The sequence below is a fragment of the Pleurodeles waltl genome, chromosome 3_1 (assembly GCF_031143425.1).
Source record: "Pleurodeles waltl isolate 20211129_DDA chromosome 3_1, aPleWal1.hap1.20221129, whole genome shotgun sequence".
In the NCBI taxonomy this organism is placed as follows: domain Eukaryota; kingdom Metazoa; phylum Chordata; class Amphibia; order Caudata; family Salamandridae; genus Pleurodeles; species Pleurodeles waltl.
In genome coordinates, this window is record NC_090440.1 from 1883756490 (window position 1) to 1883777756 (window position 21267).

The 21267-nt window shown below is 45.2% G+C and overlaps 1 protein-coding gene across 3 annotated transcripts in view; it reads left to right on the top strand.

The window, feature by feature from the left end:
* Positions 1–21267, top strand: part of NDUFS1 (NADH:ubiquinone oxidoreductase core subunit S1) — a 490208-nt gene that overhangs the window by 325463 nt on the left and 143478 nt on the right. For all 3 annotated transcript variants that reach the window (XM_069225983.1, XM_069225982.1, XM_069225981.1), the window contains one exon: positions 8436–8565. In XM_069225983.1, the coding sequence (XP_069082084.1) occupies positions 8436–8565 (130 nt within the window). The remainder of the gene's footprint in view (positions 1–8435; positions 8566–21267) is intronic.

Genomic DNA, 21267 nt, shown 5'->3' on the forward strand with positions numbered 1-21267 from the left:
TGACACACACCAGTTCAGGGATACCCAGCATGGCTGCATGGGTTTTCAGTCCTACCTCAGCCCATGCTATGGACTCCAGGTCATTTCCAAGCAAACAGTCTACTGGGATATTTGAGGAGACCACCACCTGTTTCAGGCCATTGACCCCTCCCCACTCTAAAGTTACCATTGCCATGGGATGTACTTTAGTTTGATTGTCAGCATTGGTGACTGGATAGGTTTGTCCAGTCAGGTATTGGCCAGGGGAAACCAGTTTCTCTGTCACCATAGTGACACTGGCACCTGTATCCCTCAGGCCCTCTACACTTGTCCCATTAATTAAGAGCTGCTGCCTGTATTTTTGCATGTTAGGGGGCCAGGCAGCCAGTGTGGCTAAATCCACCCCACCCTCAGAGACTAATGTAGCTTCAGTGTGACGCCTGATTTGCTCTGGGCACACTGTTGATCCCACTTGGAGACTGGCCATTCCAGTTTTAGCTGGAGTGGAGTTAGAAGTGGTATCTTTCTTGGGACAGGCCTTGTCTCCAGTTTGGTGTCCAGACTGACTACAGCTACGACACCAGGCCTTTTTGGGATCAAAGTTTTTACCCTTGTACCCAGAATTGTTTTGTGAAGAGGCTCTGGGCCCACCCTCCTGTGCAGGTTTTTGGGGGCCTGCAGAAGACTCTTTACTATTTTTGTTTTTGGCTGTCTCACCACCCTTCCCCTGGGGAGGTTTTGTGACCCCTTTCTTTTGGTCACCCCCTGTGGAAGTTTTGGACACCCTAGTCTTGACCCAATGGTCTGCCTTCTTTCCCAATTCTTGGGGAGAAATTGGTCCTAGGTCTACCAGATGCTGATGCAGTTTATCATTGAAACAATTACTTAATAGGTGTTCTTTCACAAATAAATTGTACAGCCCATCATAATTACTTACACCACTGCCTTGAATCCAACCATCTAGTGTTTTTACTGAGTAGTCTACAAAGTCAACCCAGGTCTGGCTCGAGGATTTTTGAGCCCCCCTGAATCTAATCCTATACTCCTCAGTGGAGAATCCAAAGCCCTCAATCAGGGTACCCTTCATGAGGTCATAAGATTCTGCATCTTTTCCAGAGAGTGTGAGGAGTCTATCCCTACACTTTCCTGTGAACATTTCCCAAAGGAGAGCACCCCAGTGAGATTTGTTCACTTTTCTGGTTACACAAGCCCTCTCAAAAGCTGTGAACCATTTGGTGATGTCATCACCATCTTCATATTTAGTTACAATCCCTTTAGGGATTTTCAACATGTCAGGAGAATCTCTGACCCTATTTATGTTGCTGCCACCATTGATGGGTCCTAGGCCCATCTCTTGTCTTTCCCTTTCTATGGCTAGGATCTGTCTTTCCAAAGCCAATCTTTTGGCCATCCTGGCTAACTGGATGTCCTCTTCACTGGAGTTATCCTCAGTGATTTCAGAGAAGTTGGTCCCTCCTGTGAGGGAGCCAGCATCTGACTATTATGCTTGGAGTCAGGGCTTGAGAGGCCCTGTCTTCCCTAGATAGGACTGGTAGGGGGGAATCACCCTCCAAGTCACTATCATCATCCTCTGTGTTGCCATCCTCAGAGGGGTTGGCCTTTTCAAACTCTGCCAACAGCTCCTGGAGCTGTAGTTTGGAAGGTCTGGGGCCTATTACTATTTTCTTTATTTTACAGAGTGGCCTTAGCTCCCTCATCTTAAGATGGAGGTAAGGTGTGGTGTCGAGTTCCACCACATTCATCTCTGCACTAGACATTATGCTTCTAAAAGTTGGAATACTTTTTAGGAATCTAAAAACTAGTTCTAGAATCTAATTCAAACTTTTACCAAACTTTTAAATTCTAAAAGAAATGCTAAACAGGATCTAACACAAGGCCCTAGCAGGTCTTTTAAGAATTTAGAAAAATTGCAAATTGCAAAAAATCAATTTCTAATGACAATTTTTGGAATTTGTCGTGTGATCAGGTATTGGCTGAGTAGTCCAGCAAATGCAAAGTCTTGTACCCCACCGCTGATCCACCAATGTAGGAAGTTGGCTCTGTATGCACTATTTCAAAGTAAGGAATAGTATGCACAGAGTCCAAGGGTTCCCCTTAGAGGTAAGATAGTGGCAAAAAGAGATAATACTAATGCTCTATTTTGTGGTAGTGTGGTAGAGCAGTAGGCTTATCAAAGGAGTAGTGTTAAGCATTTGTTGTACATACACACAGGCAATAAATGAGGAACACACACTCGGAGACAAATCCAGCCAATAGGTCTTGTTATAGAAAAATATATTTTCTTAGTTTATTTTAAGAACCACAGGTTCAAATTCTAAATGTAATATCTCATTTGAAAGGTATTGCAGGTAAGTACTTTAGGAACTTTGAATAATTACAGTAGCATATATACTTTTCACATAAAACACAAATAGCTGTTTTAAAAGTGGACACAGTGCAATTTTCACAGTTCCTGGGGGAGGTAAGTTATTGTTAGTTTTAGCAGGTAAGTAAATCACTTACAAGTCTCAGGTTTGGGTCCAAAGTAGCCCACCGTTGGGGGTTCAGAGCAACCCCAAAGTTACCATACCAGCAGCTCAGGGCCGGTCAGGTGCAGAGGTCAAAGAGGTGCCCAAAACACATAGGCTTCAATGGAGAGAAGGGGGTGCCCCGGTTCCGGTCTGCCAGCAGGTAAGTACCCGTGTCTTCGGAGGGCAGACCAGGGGGGTTTTGTAGGGCACTGGGGGGGACACAAGTCAGCACAAAAAGTACACCCTCAGCAGCGCGGGGCGGCCGGGTGCAGTGTGTAAACAAGCGTCGGGTTCTCTGTAGGTTTCAATGGGAGACCAAGGGGTCTCTTCAGCGGTGCAGGCAGGAAAGGGGGGGGGGCTCCTCGGGGTAGCCACCACCTGGGCAAGGGAGAGGGCCTCCTGGGGGTCACTCCTGCACAGAAGTTCCGTTCCTTCAGGTGCTGGGGGCTGCGGGTGCAGGGTCTTTTCCAGCCATCGGGACTTTAGGTTCAGGCAGTCGCGGTCAGGGGGAGCCTCGGGATTCCCTCTGCAGGCTTCGCTGCGGGGGTTCAGGGGGGACAACTTTGGTTACTCACGGTCTCGGAGTCGCCGGAGGGTCCTCCCTGAGGTGTTGGTTCTCCACCAGTCGAGTCGGGGTCGCCGGGTGCAGTGTTGCAAGTCTCACGCTTCTTGCGGGGATTTGCAGGGGTCTTTAAATCTGCTCCTCTGTAACAAAGTTGCAGTTCTTTTTGGAGCAGTGCCGCTGTCCTCGGGAGTTTCTGGTCTTTCTTGAAGCAGGGCAGTCCTCTGAGGATTCAGAGGTCGCTGGTCCTTGGGAAAGCGTAGCTGGAGCAGGTTTCTTTGGGAAGGCAGGAGACAGGCCGGTAGGTCTGGGGCCAAAGCAGTTGGTGTCTTCTTTTCTTCCTCTGCAGGGGTCTTTCAGCTCAGCAGTCCTCTTCTTCTTGTAAGTTGCAGGAATCTAAATTCTTAGGTTCAGGGGAGCCCTTAAATACTAAATTTAAGGGCGTGTTTAGGTCTGGGGGGTTAGTAGCCAATGGCTACCAGCCCTTAGGGTGGGTACACCCTCTTTGTGCCTCCTCCCAAGGGGAGGGGGTCACATTCCTATCCCTATTGGGGGAATCCTCCTTCTACAAGATGGAGGATTTCTAAAAGTCAGAGTCACCTCAGCTCAGGACACCTTAGGGGCTGTCCTGACTGGCCAGTGACTCCTCCTTGTTATTCTCATTATTTCCTCCGGCCTTGCCGCCAAAAGTGGGGCCGTGGCCGGAGGGGGCGGGCAACTCCACTAGCTGGAGTGCCCTGCGGTGCTGGAACAAAGGGGGTAAGCCTTTGAGGCTCACCGCCAGGTGTTACAGCTCCTGCCTGGGGGAGGTGTTAGCATCTCCACCCAGTGCAGGCTTTGTTACTGGCCTCAGAGTGACAAAGGCACTCTCCCCATGGGGCCAGCAACATGTCTTGGTTGTGGCAGGCTGCTGGAACCAGTCAGCCTACACAGATAGTCGGTTAAGGTTTCAGGGGGCACCTCTAAGGTGCCCTCTGGGGTGTATTTCACAATAAAATGTACACTGGCATCAGTGTGCATTTATTGTGCTGAGAAGTTTGATACCAAACTTCCCAGTTTTCAGTGTAGCCATTATGGTGCTGTGGAGTCCGTGTTTGACAGACTCCCAGACCATATACTCTTATGGCTACCCTGCACTTACAATGTCTAAGGTTTGGCTTAGACACTGTAGGGGCACAGTGCTCATGCACTGGTGCCCTCACCTATGGTATAGTGCACCCTGCCTTAGGGCTGTAAGGCCTACTAGAGGGGTGACATATCTATACTGCATAGGCAGTGTGAGGTTGGCATGGCACCCTGAGGGGAGTGCCATGTCGACTTACTCGTTTTGTTCTCACCAGCACACACAAGCTGGCAAGCAGTGTGTCTGTGCTGAGTGAGGGGTCCCCAGGGTGGCATAAGATATGCTGCAGCCCTTAGAGACCTTCCCTGGCATCAGGGCCCTTGGTACCAGGGGTACCAGTTACAAGGGACTTACCTGGAAGCCAGGGTGTGCCAATTGTGGAATCAAAAGTACAGGTTAGGGAAAGAACACTGGTGCTGGGGCCTGGTTAGCAGGCCTCAGCACACTTTCAATTCAAAACATAGCATCAGCAAAGGCAAAAAGTCAGGGGGTAACCATGCCAAGGAGGCATTTCCTTACACAGTGTTTCTAGCGTTGAAAGCATTTCAACCACTAATAGCCCACAAACACATTCTTGTCAAAACCGACAACATGACAACAATGTATTACCTGAACAAACAGGGAGGGACACACTCGACACAGTTGTGTCTCTTAGCACAAAAGATTTGGCATTGGGCTATTCACAACCACATTCCCCTAATAGCGCAATACATACCAGGAATTCAAAACCAGTTAGCCGACAATCTCAGTCGGGATCACCAACAGATCCACGAATGGGAAATTCATCCCCAAATACTACAAACTTACTTCCAAAGATAGGGAACACCACAAATAGACCTATTCGAAACAAAAGACAACGCAAAATACCAAAACTTCGCATCCAGGTACCCACAGCCTCACTCCCAAGGCAATGCGTTATGGATGAGTTGGTCAGGGATATTCGCATACGCTTTTCCCCCTCTCCCACTCCTTCCGTATCTGGTAAACAAATTGAGTCAAAACAAACTCAAACTAATACTAATAGCACCAACTTGGGCATGACAACCTTGGTACACAACACTACTAGACCTGTCAGTAGTGCATCATATCAAACTACTAAACAGACCAGATCTGTTAACTCAACACAAACAACAGATTAGACACCCGAATCCAGCATCGCTCAATCTAGCAATTTGGCTCCTGAAATCTTACAATTCGGACATCTAGACCTTTCACAAGAATGCATGGAGGTCATTAAACAGGCTAGGAAACCTACTACAAGACATTGCTACGCAAATAAGTGGAAAAGATTTGTTTATTACTGCCATAATAATCAAATCCAACCATTAGACGCATCTGCAAAAAACATTGTAAGCTACCTACCACACTTACAGAAGTCCAAGTTAGCTTTTTCATCCATTAAAATACATCTCACAGCAATTTCGGCTTATCTGCAAATTACACATTCTACTTCACTATTCAGAATCCCAGCCATAAAAGCATTTATGGAGGGTCTGAAAAGGATTATTCCACCAAGAACACCACCAGTTCCTTTGTGGAACCTCAACATCGTATTAACATGACTCATGGGTCCACCATTTGAACCCATGCACTCCTGTGAGATACAGTACTTAACATGGAAAGTAGCCTTCCTAATAGCTATCACATCTCTCAGAAGAGTAAGTGAAATACAAGCCTTTACCATACAAGAACCCTTTTTACAGATACACAAACAAAGTAGTTCTACGCACAAATCCCAAATTCTTGCCAAAAGTCTTATCACCATTCCACTTAAATCAAACAGTGGAACTCCCAGTGTTCTTCGCAGAACCAGATTCTGTAGCTGAGAGAGCATTACATACATTAGACATAAAAAGAGCACTAATGTACTACATTGATAGAACCAAACAAATTCGCAAAACAAAACAATTGTTTGTAGCTTTCCAAAAACCTCATACAGGGAATCCAGTATCCAAACAAGGCATTGCTAGATGGATAGTTAAATGTATTCAAACCTGTTATATAAAAGCTAAAAGAGAACTGCCTATTACACCAAAGGCACACTCCACTAGAAAGAAAGGTGCCACCATGGCCTTTCTAGGAAACATACCATATCTGTAAGGCAGCCACATGGTCTACGCCTTATACATTTACTAAACATTACTGCGTGGATGTGTTAACAACACAACAAGCCACAGTAGGACAAGCAGTATTAAGGACATTATTTCAAACAACTTCAACTCCTACAGGCTAAACCACCGCTTTTGGGGAGATAACTGCTTACTAGTCTATGCACAGCATGTGTATCTGCAGCTACACATGCCATCGAACGGAAAATGTCACTTACCCAGTGTACATCTGTTCGTGGCATGAGACGCTGCAGATTCACATGCGCCCTCCCACCTGCCCGGGAGCCTGTAGCTGTTATAAGTTGATAAAATATTGAACTTGTACATTTATGAATATATCACTTCTAGTCACATTATGTACATACATACTTACTCCATTGCATGGGCACTGTTACTATATACACAACTCCTACCTCACCCTCTGCGGGGAAAACAATCTAAGATGGAGTCGACGCCCATGCGCAATGGAGCCGAAAGGGGAGGAGTCCCTCGATCTCGTGACTCGAAAAGGATTCTTCGAAGAAAAACAACTTGTAACACTCCGAGCCCAACACTAGATGGCGGGATATGCACAGCATGTGAATCTGCAGCGTCTCATGCCACAAACAGATGTACACTGGGTAAGTGACATTTTCCATATACTCCTTCCCTCACCCGTCTGTGGGAAAACAATCCTACAAAGGACTTGATGCCATACGCAGTATCAAGGAGAGGAGGAGTCACTCGATCTCATGGCTCGAAAAGATTCTTCAGACAAAAACAACTTGCAACACCCTGGACCCAATACTAGATGGCAGACTTATGCAAAGCATGTGAGTCTACAGCACTGCATGCCACAAACTTGGTAAGTAACATTTTCCTTTCCCATCTCCCTGGAGACATGCTTCAACCCAATAAACAAATATTTATTGACAGAAAGGAGCACTTGCACTTCATGATACATTTGGTACCATGGTATATTTTAGAAGTACAGCAGCTGTTCTTCATCTGCACTACTAGGTGTGCTCCTGGGTTCGCTGGGGTGTATTGAGGTGTGCCTGATTAATGTGCTATTTAATGGGTAGAGCAGTACCAACATTGATTGGGTTGCAGGTGTTTTTATTATGAACTGAGATCACAGTTCCAGCAGCAGAAATAACATTTTTAGCCACTGAGGGGAAGTGCGTCACCAAAGGGGTGACCGCAGGCTAAGTAGATAACCATAACCTGCGTTTATGTGATCATCCATGCATGCATCTATGCGGCTTTCTTTCTGGTGGAATAAATCGGAGTGACAACGGAGTATTAACTCTTACAGTTTGATCATTATGGTTACTGTAGCCCTTTCCTCAAAAAGCTGTCTCTGTTTCTTCCATGTCTTCCTCAGTTTTGCTATCTAGGCACACTTTGCCACGAAATCGAGACCTTGCTTGTGAAGCAAGTGATTAAGCCTGTATACAGTCCATGACGCAAACATGACACTGCAGATTATTTATTTTTGATTTGATTATTCTCTGGCTGTTTTCCTTTCCACTTTTGTGGAAGACGTATCCACAGCAGCTGAGGATAAAATTGTATTTAGGGATCTATACACACCCTGAAGATTGTTTCTATGGCGCTGACTGTCGTATCTGGTTATACTTTCCACCAACATGTGGTGAGAAGTACAGAGTGCCAGTTTGGTGCATGGGAACTGTATATTTTTAGAAGATTAAAAATCTAATTTCTTGAATTATGGGAACTTTCTAATATTCATTAACTTGCTTTCCTTATCTCAATCCATAGTTTGAAATTATTTTCCAATATGACTGTGGCACCCACATCTTTTACAAACAAGGGCAAACGTGGTTAATTTGCCGTCATCGATGGGCCAACTTTACTTTATTAAAGCTTAACTTCAAGGGCCCTCTGGATGTTATTGCGCACCCGCACACAATCATAGCATGACACAACATTAGCAATGTCTTTCTTTTCATCAAGAGAACCTAAACAAATGCCTGACAAATTAAATTTCCATAAGTTACAACAATGGAAAACTAATGTCACAGGTGAGTAACATTTTCATTTATCCACTGCTATACCACTGAGAACTGTAAAATGAAAAGGTTTTCAGTCTCTCTGTTTCAACAGTTTGCCCTTCCTTGATTTGCTAGCTGGCTTCACAATGACCTGCAGGTGGCTGTTGTTGGGAGTCCTGTTGATCTCACCTACACTTATGATCACCTGGGAGATTCTCCACAGATACTGAAAGACATTGCGTCTGGAAAGCACCCCTACACTAAGGTATGCAGCAAGGACAATATTTGGAATAATCTTACAGAATGTGCTGCTGTGTGGTTTTTCTCCATCAAGCTGAAATGTAGTGATTGTAGTTGCCCAACACTGGCTAAAGAGAACCATCCCTCCTCCACACTACCCAAGGAGATTACTTTTTTACTTTTTCCAAAGTGTGTTGCTGTTTTGAAAGTCAACTGTTTTCTTCCCTTCCGAAAATGGCAATAGTAACATTTACTTTGGAGTTTTAGAATATGCAGTCCACTTTAGGGAATATCCTTTAATGTGTGTGATCACATAAGTATACATTCCTTTGTACTGGGATCAGGCTTATGCTTTGTTCACCAAAGCACTCCCTTTTCCATCTGTCAGAAAAGACATCAATTTATGTTGCTAGTTCTGTGGATTTTTTGTAGTTTAAAAAAAAAAAATTATTAAGACATCAGATTAGTAACGTTGTTCAGCTTTGTTCATTTTTTTCACTGTAGTATTTGGTTTCCATTGTACCTTCTCCCCTGTATTTTTGTGTTATTTCTATTTAGAGCTATTTTATTATTTGCTGAAAAGCATTGTAAAGCAAAGGCACACACCAGTTTGAATCTTTGCAAGTTGTAATGACCATTTGATGTTTTCCCTGGGCAGTGACACAACATTGCAGGTTGTGAATTCTAAAAGTGGATATTTATACCCCTACCACAGATTAAAGAATCATTGAGGAATACATATTTCCTCCGCAAATGAGGCGTGGGTCTGTGATATGATGGAAAGTGCTTAAGATGTGAGTTTTGTGTTAAAAAAAATAGATTACTCCTCTGTAATAGTTTTAGCCCCATTCAACACAGAGGCTCTAAATATACTGTGATTCTATAATAAAATCTCACTGTGACTAAGTTGGGGGTATTCAAGGCACTTAGATCTGCCCTTTCTCATTTGACTTCGGCTCTGCCCCACCCCTTTGTAGTTACTTTATGCTTATCATTGTCGGCTGACATAACTGCATCGCCAAAGGGAAGGAAAGGAAAATTCTGCACACCATGGCTGGCTGTGAAAAATGGCCTCTTTGTACCACAGCACAGCTCCAACTCTTACTTGCTGCTGTCCCTAAGCTGTCAGTGTGTTAGCTGCTGCTGCTTATAATGTAAGCCCAAACAACCACATAATAGTTAAAATAAAATAAACTGCTCTTGATGCGGGTATGTGGAAAAAAGAGCTGCAGCTGTTTTCATAGATGACCGTGATGTGCTCGATTTGTCGTACCTGGTGTGATGGAGCTCCATTTGTTGATGCTGGAATGGTAATGAATGTAATGCCCTTTCATTTGATGCAATAACAGCAGTTGATTAATCTACTTCAAATTGCCTGGCATGTGTAGGAAGCTGGCCGTTTCCATAATACACCAAAAGAGAGATGCTGTGTAAAGAGTCCAGGTATCCTCTTAGAAGTGGACAGGGCATTCTCTAAAAATCCCAAGTGCCCTATTTGTGGTAGGGTGGTTGAGCAGCTTGGGCTAATCTAGGGGGAGTGTAAAGGCCAATAAATAGGGCACTTGGGATTTTTAAAGAAAGCTCTCTCTGCTTGTAAGGGGATTTCTGGACTCTTTACACAGCATACCTCTTTTTGGATTACTATATAGAAGGCCATCTTCCTACAGCATGTCCTGTTCCGGAGAAACAATATCACTGTTCCTTGGAGATGCAAGCCTTTAACAGTGTCCTAGTTTCATCACCTCACTGCCTTCTTAGGTGTTCCTAATGATACCCTTTTGTAAAGTGTGCAGACTCTTGTGATTGCAAGTATACTGCCATAATCGAATGTCAAAACTGGATGTGATAGCTCAGCTGTGCCCTCTGTTTAAATCAGGGTGTGCATTTGAAACATATACTGGCCATAGTGAGACAGCACATAGCCTAATGTAAATCTAAACAGAAAGTAAAATGGGGAACTCTCTGGGGGGCACACAGTCAATTAAGAAATATTGAGACTGATTTCTGTTAGCACGTTGCTATTTGCCTGGGACTTTATGAAATGTGACTCGCCATACTATTAATAATGAATCTTGAAACTAGCTAATACTGAGAATGAATATTAATTGCCAAGACTTATGATGTTTCTTACTCTTCATGATTAGCAAGACATTTATTAATTTCAATTAAACTTACCTTTAAATCTAACCCCACCCTGCCAGAATTAAGATACAAAATGAAACATAAATACCACTGAAATCAGCTGACAAATACCAATAAAAGAAAGCGGTCCATAAATGATGTACTAGCTGTATAGACAATGCTTTATGTAATCAGAGGGGACAGAGAGTGTCACAGAGCACATCAAAAGAGAATTTACTAACCAATAGGCACCTCTGTAGAAAAAAAGATACAGAATATCAAACATTTTGGCTCAAGCAACATTATCCCTAGGGAGAAACCTAAAAAAAAATGTCCTTGGTATTTAAGAAGTATAAGAGGGTGATGAGTGCACATTATACTTGAAAAATATCCTCTAAAGCTTACAAGTTCAAATGTGAAAAAGACTTTGTGATGGACGACACCCCCCCCTATTGTTTTTACAAGGGAAGTTTTTTTTCTTGGAGAAGTGTTTGTTCCTGCGGAATTGCACGCAGTCATTAAAACTTGGAAATTTCCCTACCAAAGCAACTGCGCTTGAATGTGAAGTCCCTGGAGGCTCCTCATTATTGCCTTATCTTTTTAACCTATGATTGGGTTTTTGACAGAATCTGGCTACACTAGGTAGAATTACGCAGACGATTGCCAATTATTTCATATGGACAATACCCTATGAAAAATTTCAAAACACCATGAGATTTATTGCTAGTTGGATGGTAAGCAACCAGTTAAAGTTGAATACTGTTGAGACAGAAATAGTGTTGCTGAAAAATAAGTCATACTATTTTGAGCAAGAATTGCTGGTCAAGGGATCTCTGACTAGTATCAACTCCTGCAACCTGCGCTATGAGTCTTAGTGTTGATAGGTGAAAACCTTACACTAAATTTCCAGATAGGTTCCATGGTATCCAAATGCTCTTTTGTATTAAAACACAGAGAAATATTGCACCTCTGCTATCACTTGATGCAAGGAAATTAATTGTAGCCTCAGTAATCAACTCAACATTTGATTATGCCTACTCTGTTTATGCAGGCCTTCCTCATACTGGCGTGCATAAACTTCAGATCATTCAGAATGAGGTTGCACAGTTGATTTCTCATTTTCCTCGGCATACATACTCCCTCACTTGTTTAAAAAAAGGAGCAAAGTCGAATAAATATGTTGCGTGGTGTTTAAAAAAATTGACCCAAACTGGTCCCACTTTTCTGTGAGGGAGGATGGAGAGGATTAAGAGGTGTAAATACCCTCATGCAAATTGGCACCCAGAGAAGCAAATCGCCTTGTTATCCCTAAAATTGATAAACACACGTCAGCAAGTCAAACGCTGTTCAGCAGTTGCCTCCTCTGCTTGGGATACTTTACCAGACAAAGTTTGTCTGGAGCAGGACCGCGGGTCCTTTCCCAGACTGCTGAAAACTTGGTTATTCAAACAGGCTTATGAAAGCAAGTGATATCTGGTTATGTTCCTAACCTATCTAGTATTTTCAAGTGCCAAGAAACCATTGATGAATGTGTGATGTACAAGTAGTATAACTTCTAGCTGCAGATTCCTTACCTTAGAATATTCCCCAGGTATCAGACTGGATCTGCAAATTTTCAAGCAGTAAGCCGGCACACTGGTAGGTGATGTCATTTGACTCTGGGTCGACGTCATTGGTGTTGGAAGTGACGTACACGGTGCCTATATAGGCACCACCCCAGGCACATACATCAGTTGTTTTCTTTCCTCTCCAGTTAGTGCTTATCCGTGAAGAGCTACCCCTCAGTCACTTTTGGCTGTTTTGCGTTTTCCTAAACCCTTTTCGCAACTTTCTTTGAGAATTTATTCTCCCGGTTCGACAAAGATCTCTCCAACTAAATATATTGGTTTCAAACCATGTGGTGCCTGTCGCAGGCAGATGTCTGTGACAGAGCCACATTTAGCTTGTCTGTTGTGCTTTGAGAGGGGACACGACTTAAAGACCTGTGAGGACTGCTCCTCGCTGCCTGATGTTCGACGACCCCTCAACGTTCACAATCCTGGTTGCCCAGAACGTCCCGGAACTACTACTGGAGCCTCTTCGGACAGTTGCCGTCTCTATCCAAGTTATCAGGTAAGACCCATAGTATAAAAGTAGTCCAAGAAGCCAAAGAGGTCTTTGACTTCCCCGCTGCACTCCAATTCCTCGGACGAGGCACAGGAGCTTCAGTACTCCAGGCCTCGCTCCTCTGCAGAGCTTATGTCAGGGTCTGCGCCACGCTACCCTGACAATTCTGGAGTCGGAGTGACCCTGCCCAACTAAAAGATTTCTATGAGGTTGTGCACCTCATATTTGGTCAGCCAACCACTCTGGAGAGCCTTTGGGCCCCATGGGTATGGGATGGGCCCCACTGGCTTCCTGCTGGCGGATTCATCCTTAGTGTCAGTTGGGTCCCTTGAATCCGGTGCCAGATCCAGAGCGGTGCCACCTACAAAACTGAGACCTTCCTCTGTGCCCGCTCCAGTGCGGCACCTTACCCTTTATCATTCCTTTTCAGTCGCAGCCAGTGCCTTTTTAATTCAACAGGCCTGGGGAAGGAGACAAATAGGAGTTGTCTGAGGACCCTTTTGATCCCTGCGCCTCCTAGATGAGACAGAGGGCAACTGGTATGAGGAGCTGGCGGATGCCTGTGGGTTAGACACCTGACCAGAATTTCGCTTGGTCTGTCCCCGTACCGTGGCTAAAGAGGAGGGTGCCTTACTTGCAATGGTGGCGCAAAGGGTAGCTAAGGGTAGCTAAGGTCTTGGCCCCTCAGTGTCAGTCAAGATGGATGTATTGATAAAGGTACTTCAACCAGGAGTTGACCTCTCCAAACCCACACTCCCATTTAATGATGCCCTGCTCGGGCCTAGCTCAAGACTAGAACAGAGGATCCTGTGCACAGGACAATTGCCTGCTGTCATCACCCTACTCCAGGTGACTCCAGTTTCCTCACCCAGCACCCCACCCCATAAAGCTAAGTTGTCCAAGCCTCTGCTTCCCGAGTCAATTCAGGTGCGTTGCCAACCACTTTACCAAATAAGAGGCTGGATACCTTCAGTAAGAGGATGTTCTCTTCTGGCAGCCTAGCACTATGGTCGGTGAACGCCGCATGCCTCTTGAGCCGATACACCCATACGATCTAGGACTTGTTTGCACAAGTGCTGCCCAAAGGCTCGGAGGAGGCCCGAGTCATACTGTTGCAGGCAGTTGCAAATGGCAGAGGGGCAGCAAGGTTCACCATCAGATGTGGACTAGATAAGACTGACTCACCAGGCAGAGTGATTTAATTGTCGGTGACCATTAGGCGCCACACCTGGTTGGGAACCGCTGATTTTTTTGTGGGGGGGCACCCAAGCTTCTCTCAAAGACATGCCCTTTGGTGGCTCTCGCCTTTTTGCTGAGGAGGCAGACTCAGTGCTGGAGTGCCTTAGGAATACCAGAGCTACTGCCTGGTCCCTGGGCCTATCCATAGCCCCTCCGCAACCCCAGTGTGCCTTCCAGCCCTTTTGTGGCTACAAAAGTGGCATCCAATCGTGTCCATTCCCTCCCAGCCACCAAGGCCAACGGACTCCCTAGCCTTTTAATGGTCGAGGATGCGGTTCCCACATACAAAGTGGGACAACTGGCCAGGTCAGTTCTCCGTCCCACCAGCTGCTGCAGCTTCCAAACACCTTATTTTGCCCTCTTACCACTACACACATCCAGTGGGTGCAGAATAAGCCATCGCCGGCACCACTGGCAGTCGATAATATATGACAGGTGGGTTTTACAAATAGAAAGGTTTTCTGAACACCCCTCCACCCATGTCGCCACTTATGACTGGCTGACGGAGGACCATATTGATTTACTCCAACAGGCCAAGAGAGCCATCAAGAGGCTGCTGACATCAGATGTAGGTCATGGTTGCTTTTCGCTACTTTCTGGTGCCCGAGAAGGACGGAGGCAGTCATCCTACCCTAGACCTGTGTCTTCTCAACTTCTTCCTGAGAAAGAGAAGTTGGAAATGCTCACATTAGCTTAATTCCTGTCTGCCCTGGATCCTGAAGACTGGATGGTAGCGTTGGACTTGCAGGACTTATACTTCAACATCCCCGTCCTGCCTGCCCACAGATGCTACTTGAGACTCATGGTGGGCCACGAGCACTTTGAGTTTGCTGTGCTTCCTTTTGGCTGTACCAGCACCCATCAGGTGTTCATTAAGCTGATAGCAGTGGTTGCAGCGCATCTTTGGAGGTTCCAGTTTCCCCTACCTTGACTATTGGCATTGAATGTTAGCTCACCGAAGCAGTTGTCTCCCATCTCCAGACTACAGTATACCTCTGCGTTCACTGGGGTTCACTATAAACGTCACACCTGACTTCCTCTCAGTTGCTCCATTTCATCTGGACACAGAGCAGTTTCAGGCCTATCCTCCCGAGCTGCAAGTCTGGGATATTCAGGCTATGATACAGATGTTTCAGCCTCTATCCTGGATTTCAGTGAGACTGCCTCTGAGGCTGTTTGGCCTCATAGCCTCCTGCATCCTGCTTGTGACACATGCGCATATGAGGCCTCTGCAGTGGGACCTGAATTTCCAGTCGGTACAGCATCTGGGGAATCTCTCTGACATGGTTGAGATCTCGGAGGGAACTGAAAAAAGCCTTGCAGTGATGGCTAATGGATTGTTATTGGTTCAGAGGCAGACCCCTCTCCATTACCCAGCCAGAGTTTACTTTAGTGACATATGCATCACACCTGGGATTGCTTGGGAAGGGGGGAGTGGGGGGGGGGGGCATGTGGGAGAGATGAAGATCAGAGGACTCAGGTCTCCGGCAGAGTCTGTGCTTCACATCAACTTGATGGACTCTGGGTGATCTAGCCGGCATCAAAAGCCTTTCTTCTTTCGATAAGGGGAAGGCTGGTGCAGGTATTCATAGTCAACATCACCGCTATGCATTACTGAAACAAACCGGGTTGAGCGGGGTGGGGTCATGGACCTGTTGTCAAGAGACAAACTCCACCGTCTATGTCAAGCGGATCACTAATGGTGTATCCATCCTGAGGAAGCACAAAGTCTCTTTCAAGAGTGGGGAGAGGCTCGGTTAGATCGGTTCGCCACTGCCAAGAACATGCAGTGTAAGCAGTTTTGCACCCTTGAGTTTCCAAAACGGCTCTAATAAGATGTTGTGCATCCTCGGACATCAACACTCTGTACCCCTTTCCCAAGTTTTACTATTTGATCTGTCTTTCACCCAGCAGGGCTCTGATCTGGCAAGTTACAGGCTATTTATCAGCCATTTCTGCTTTTCTGCTGTTGCCAGACTAAACCTCTTTTTTTCAGGTCACCTGTTTTGACTAGATTCCTCAAGGGCTCGAACATTTGTTTCCTCCCAGACCATTTATTATGCCCCAATGGGACTTAAATCTGGTCCTCACTTTTCTAAGGTGGCCACCTTTCGAGCCGCTGCACAACAGTCCACTATGCTCGTTAACCCTACTTCGACCAGTAGGGTGAGTGAAATTCAAGCACACTCTGTGCACCCTCCTTATACCCAGTTTTACCCGGACTGGTTGGTTCTCAGGACTTGTGCCTCCTTTCTTCTGAAGGTTGTGACACCTTTTCATGTAGGTCAGCACCATCACCTTGTTTACCTTCTTTGCTCCGCCTCATCCTTCTAAGGAAGAGAAGAGAGACTCTGTCCATCTGGACCCAAAAAGTATGTTGTAGCCTGTTTGGTCCTGTAGGATTTCTTAGTCTAATCTGTTTGTAGACCCATCTCTGGGGAGATGTTGCTTGGATATTTATTCTAACGTAAAGAATCTGCAGCTAGAAGTCTATCAGATGAACTGTCATTTACCTTCAGTAATGCCTTATCTGGCAAAGACTCCATCCTGCTGTATGTTCCTTACTAAACTTCCCATCCTCCCCGCTATGCGAACTGATTACATTGTAAGGGTCACCCTTCTAAAGGCCTTAGAAATTGATAGCAGTTGTCAGTATTCCTTGTGGCTCCACACTCCTGGCGTGCTAGGGTGGCACCTATATGGGCACTGCGCACATCACTTCCAGCGTAGATGATGAAGTCAACGTGGAGCCGGATGAGAAACGGACAGGGGTACTGCTCAAAAAGTTCCAGATCCACTCTTACACTTGAAGAATTGACTAAGGTAAGGAATCTGCAGCTAGATAGTCTCCACCAGATAAGGTATTACCAAAGATAAGTAACTTAAGCAACAAGAGAACCTGAAAATTCTAAGCCTGCACACCGATGAGAAAGATCCTTTGCTTTCCACACCTGTAATAAAATGAGAGCATCAAAAAAGATTCCTGTACCCCCTCATAAAATGTTTACCAATACACATCATCCAGGATAACTGTAGCCATCAAAAAGACTTTTTAGTAATGAGATCACAACATAAAAACCTCATTTTTGCTTTTTCTTTTAAAACACAACACAAGCATTTAAACACAAGCATTTAAAACCTGTTTGACCTAAGATATACATTGAGATAACTCATGACTTTATATTGACATGATTTTTTTTTTTTCTGGTGAACAAAAAGCTAAGATGTATTAAAAAAAATACCTGTGATGTTGAGATTTCACTTCTGGGGCCAATCAAGTCTCCCTTCAATGCACGTACTAAATTGTGACGGGAAACCCAACTTGGTCCGCCCACCTTTTTGTTTTTTACTCAACTGCTCCCTCTCCAACTACCATCTTGGTGCCACAGCAGGATTCAACTCAGCCACATAATCAACAATGCAAATTATACATAAACACTGTATCAAAAATCAGACATTGTATAGCAAATGGAACCAGCAGTACAGCACAATGAAAGAAATGTAAGGTATCCAGCAAAAAAGAAAATTATATTAGACCAGTAGGGTTTCCTAAGGAGGTGGTTGATCTGCAGAAAAGCGAGTTGGCTCTGAATCAGGGCTGCTTGTAGGTAAGTACCCGCGTCTTCGGAGGGCAGTCCTCGGGGGTTTAGAGGAGCACTGGGGGAGGGGGAGGGGGTGGGGGCGTGTGCACAGGTCAGCACCAGACACACCCTCAGCGGCACAGGTGCAGCCAGGTGCAGGGTGCAAACACAGCGTCAGGCTCCCAATGCTTTACAATAGGGGGACCCAGAGGGTCACACAGATACTGCAGGCTAGGTCCAGGGGGCGGTTCCGGAAAAACAAAGGCTGGGCAAGAAGGATGGCTGCCTGTTGGATGTTGCCTTACTGAAGGTCTGATTTTCCCAAGGCCAGGGGGCTGTGGGTGCAGGGGTACATTTTGGCATCTGGAATCTTCATCCGGTTTTCTCGCCGTCAGGGTATCCTCCGGATTTAGGCTGCAGGCGTTGTCGTGTTAGAGAGGTCAACCCAGGGTGGACAGTAGGTCAGAATCGCCTGCGGACCCGCTCTATTTGGTTGAGCCACCTGGACACAAGCTGTCGGCATCAGGTGCAGAGTGGCCAGGACTCACAGATGCCGGCGGTTCTGTAGTCCTTTGTTGGAGTTAGTTTTTGGACAGGACCGCGGTCCACGTGAGATCTTGGTCCTCTGGGTTGCAGGCAGCCCTCTTGAGGCTTTAAAGAGGTCTTTGGTCCTGCAGGATGTGTCACCTTCTTGTAGTAGGACTTCAGACGCTGGAGACAGGCCTGTTGGTGTCTTCAGTCTTCTCTGTTGGGGGATCAGCCTAGCAGTCCTTTCTTCTTGTTGTTTTCTTCGGGTCACCAGGAATCTGGTGAGCTAGGTTGAGCTTAAGTCCTGGATTTAGGGGCGTTACAGGGGTCAGAGGGCAGTAGCCAATGGCTAATTTCACTGAGTGTGACTACACCCTTCCGGTGTCCACTCCCTATGGGGAGAGGGACACAGACCTAATCCTCCAAACCAAGATGAAGCATTCTGCAAGGAGACACCTTAGGGGTGGTCCCAACTGAAGTGGTCACTCCTCCTTTTTTCCCCTAATATTTCTGCCAGACATGCCGCCAAAAGTGAAGCTTTATCCAGGGGCGGGCATCTCCACTAGTTGTTGTGCCCTGGGGCACTATAACAAAAGGCCTAGGTCTTTGAGGCTTACTGCCAGGTGTTACAGTTCCTGCAGGGGGGAGGGTCACCCAGTGCAGGCTTTGTTTCTGGCCACAGAGAGCACAAAGGTCCTCACCCCTTGGGGTTAGAAACTTGCCTGGAAGTGGCAGGTTGGCACAGACTGGCCAGTCCTGCACTAGAGGTTTGGCTTAAATAGTAGAGGCATCTCTAATATTTTCTGGCATCAGTGTATGTTTATTCTGCTGAGAAGTGTGATACCAAACTTCCCAGACTTCAGTGAAGCCATTATGGAGCTGTGGAGTTCGTAATGACAAACTCCCAGCCCATATACTCAGTATGGCCACACTGCACTTACAATTTCTAAGAATGGACTTAGACACTGTAGGGGCATATTGCTCATGCAACTATGCCCTCACCTGTGGTATAGTGCACCCCGCCTTAAGGCTGTAAGGCCTGCTAGACAGGTGGCTTACCTATGCCACAGTCAGTGGTTTGTGAGAGGGGTGCCATGTCGACTGTCTTTTTCTCCCCGCCAGCACACATACAAGCTGCTTTGGCAGTGTGCATGGCTTGGTGAGGGGTCCCCCAGGGTAGCATAATACATGCAGCAGCCCTTGGGGACCTTCCCTGGCCAAGAGCCCTTGGTACCATGTAGGATGTCAAGTTTTCACATTTATACAGCTTGTAAATGAATTGTGTCGGAATACATGAGCAGTTAGGAAAGCACATTTTCTGTAATTCAGAAGTTTGATGGAATATGATCAAAACAAATCAGAACAGTTTGCTAGATAATGTGCAAATGATAAATATTTGCTGAAACCCGATTTCCACACATTATCATTTGTAAGTTGCATAGTGTTATCAGTAAAAATTGCATGACTGTGGGAAATTTTGGAAGAATTTCCATGAAATAAACAAAAACATATTTTGTATAGCAGACATGCTGAACTCACATATTTGAAGATGCTTTGATATCTGATAATAAAAAAGTGTCTCAGTGAAGTAAAACAGTTGTCTCAGATCATGCAGTTTAAGACCAATTTATGGGTCAAGAGCACTACAGTTAGGTCGAGTAGATTATTCAAGTCAGCAGACCTGCTGGTCTGCTAACATTTAGGATTTATTGATGCTGATAATGGATAGAGCCCTGGATATGATGTGTGATCTTTTACAAGAGAGAGGTTAATTGTGTGTTCCTATTGTCTATGTATGGCTCTTTTAGCAGATGTCATTCAATTAATTTTGAAATTTCATGAGACTTGAGGCTGTTATGATGTTTATGGGGATGAGATCGTGTGGGTATAGCTAGTCTTTTCCTTGTTGCAATGCTTCAGTTCCAGTACAGCAGTATCCTGGTTCCTGGTTTGGTGCTGCCTGTCTGAGGATGTTACATTTTTGATCATAGGTTTAGTGGTTCAGTTTCTTATTGCCTTGTAGGTGACGTATATGATGCTGAAGATGATGCAGACTTGGAGGGGAATCCATATTGTTTCTTTAGTATTGCGGTGATGAAACTTTATCAGGCCTTTAAGAGGTGCTGCAGCATGTAAGAGGACTTTTGTGTGTGTCTGAGTGGTGTCTGGGAGGCCATTAAGCACAGCATTGCCTCCCATCTGATGTGCGATGCTTAAGGCTTGTACTGTTGGCCTTTAGGCTGTTTCAGGTAAGCAGAGTTTACAGGCTGCAGACTGGTTAGTTAGGTGGTGGTGTTTAGCAAGCTGGTGAAATTCCTTCTTTGTAGAGGTGAACTTTATATGGGTGCCTGACCTTCAGTTCTGAATTAGATTGAGGCATGTGTTGAATCGTTGGATGTTATGCGCCTAGGAGACTTTGAAATAGAGTTGTATGTCATAGGTTTGTTAGTGGATCTTATATTTAATTTTTATAAAAGATCATAACAGACACTAAAACCATGGAAATTATTTTTACATACATTGAACTCCATTCCCTCTCATTACCCTTACACAGTTTTAGTCGGTGAGGCCTACAGCCTTATCCGACTATACCCAGCACTCCTGTCTTCATACATAGAAATAGGTTACTTATTTTGGCATAGCACACACAATGTATCTGAGGGCTACATGCCACACATCACCTTATCGCCAGTAGGGTTATAGGTGGTTTGCTCAACCTGCAAGAAGGTTATGATATGACTCCCGCAGTGCTTGTGTGCGATGACCAGAAATGTCAAGTGGGCCTCAAATGCCCGAAGGGTGTGAACTTACTGGTTGTAACTTTCCATAACATAATGCCCGTGTGTTACATGTCCTTGATCTAGTCATCAACTTTGGGACTAGAAGACATGTACCTCATCAATGCAAGGAAAACTACTGTTGGAGATCTCTCCAATCGAAGGTAAAACGTGGCTGAAAGTCTGTCATAAGCTTGGTCCCAGTATGTGCTTGCCGCTAAGAAGATAAACATGGCTTGTGGGCCTATGCTTTTTTTTTTCTTTCATAATATCTGTGACCAGTTGCAGCATTTACCCTATATTATGTTATTATATGTTATCTGATGCAGGTACTTAAAATGGAGTTGTTTGCCTATAATTCATAAACTTTAGGGC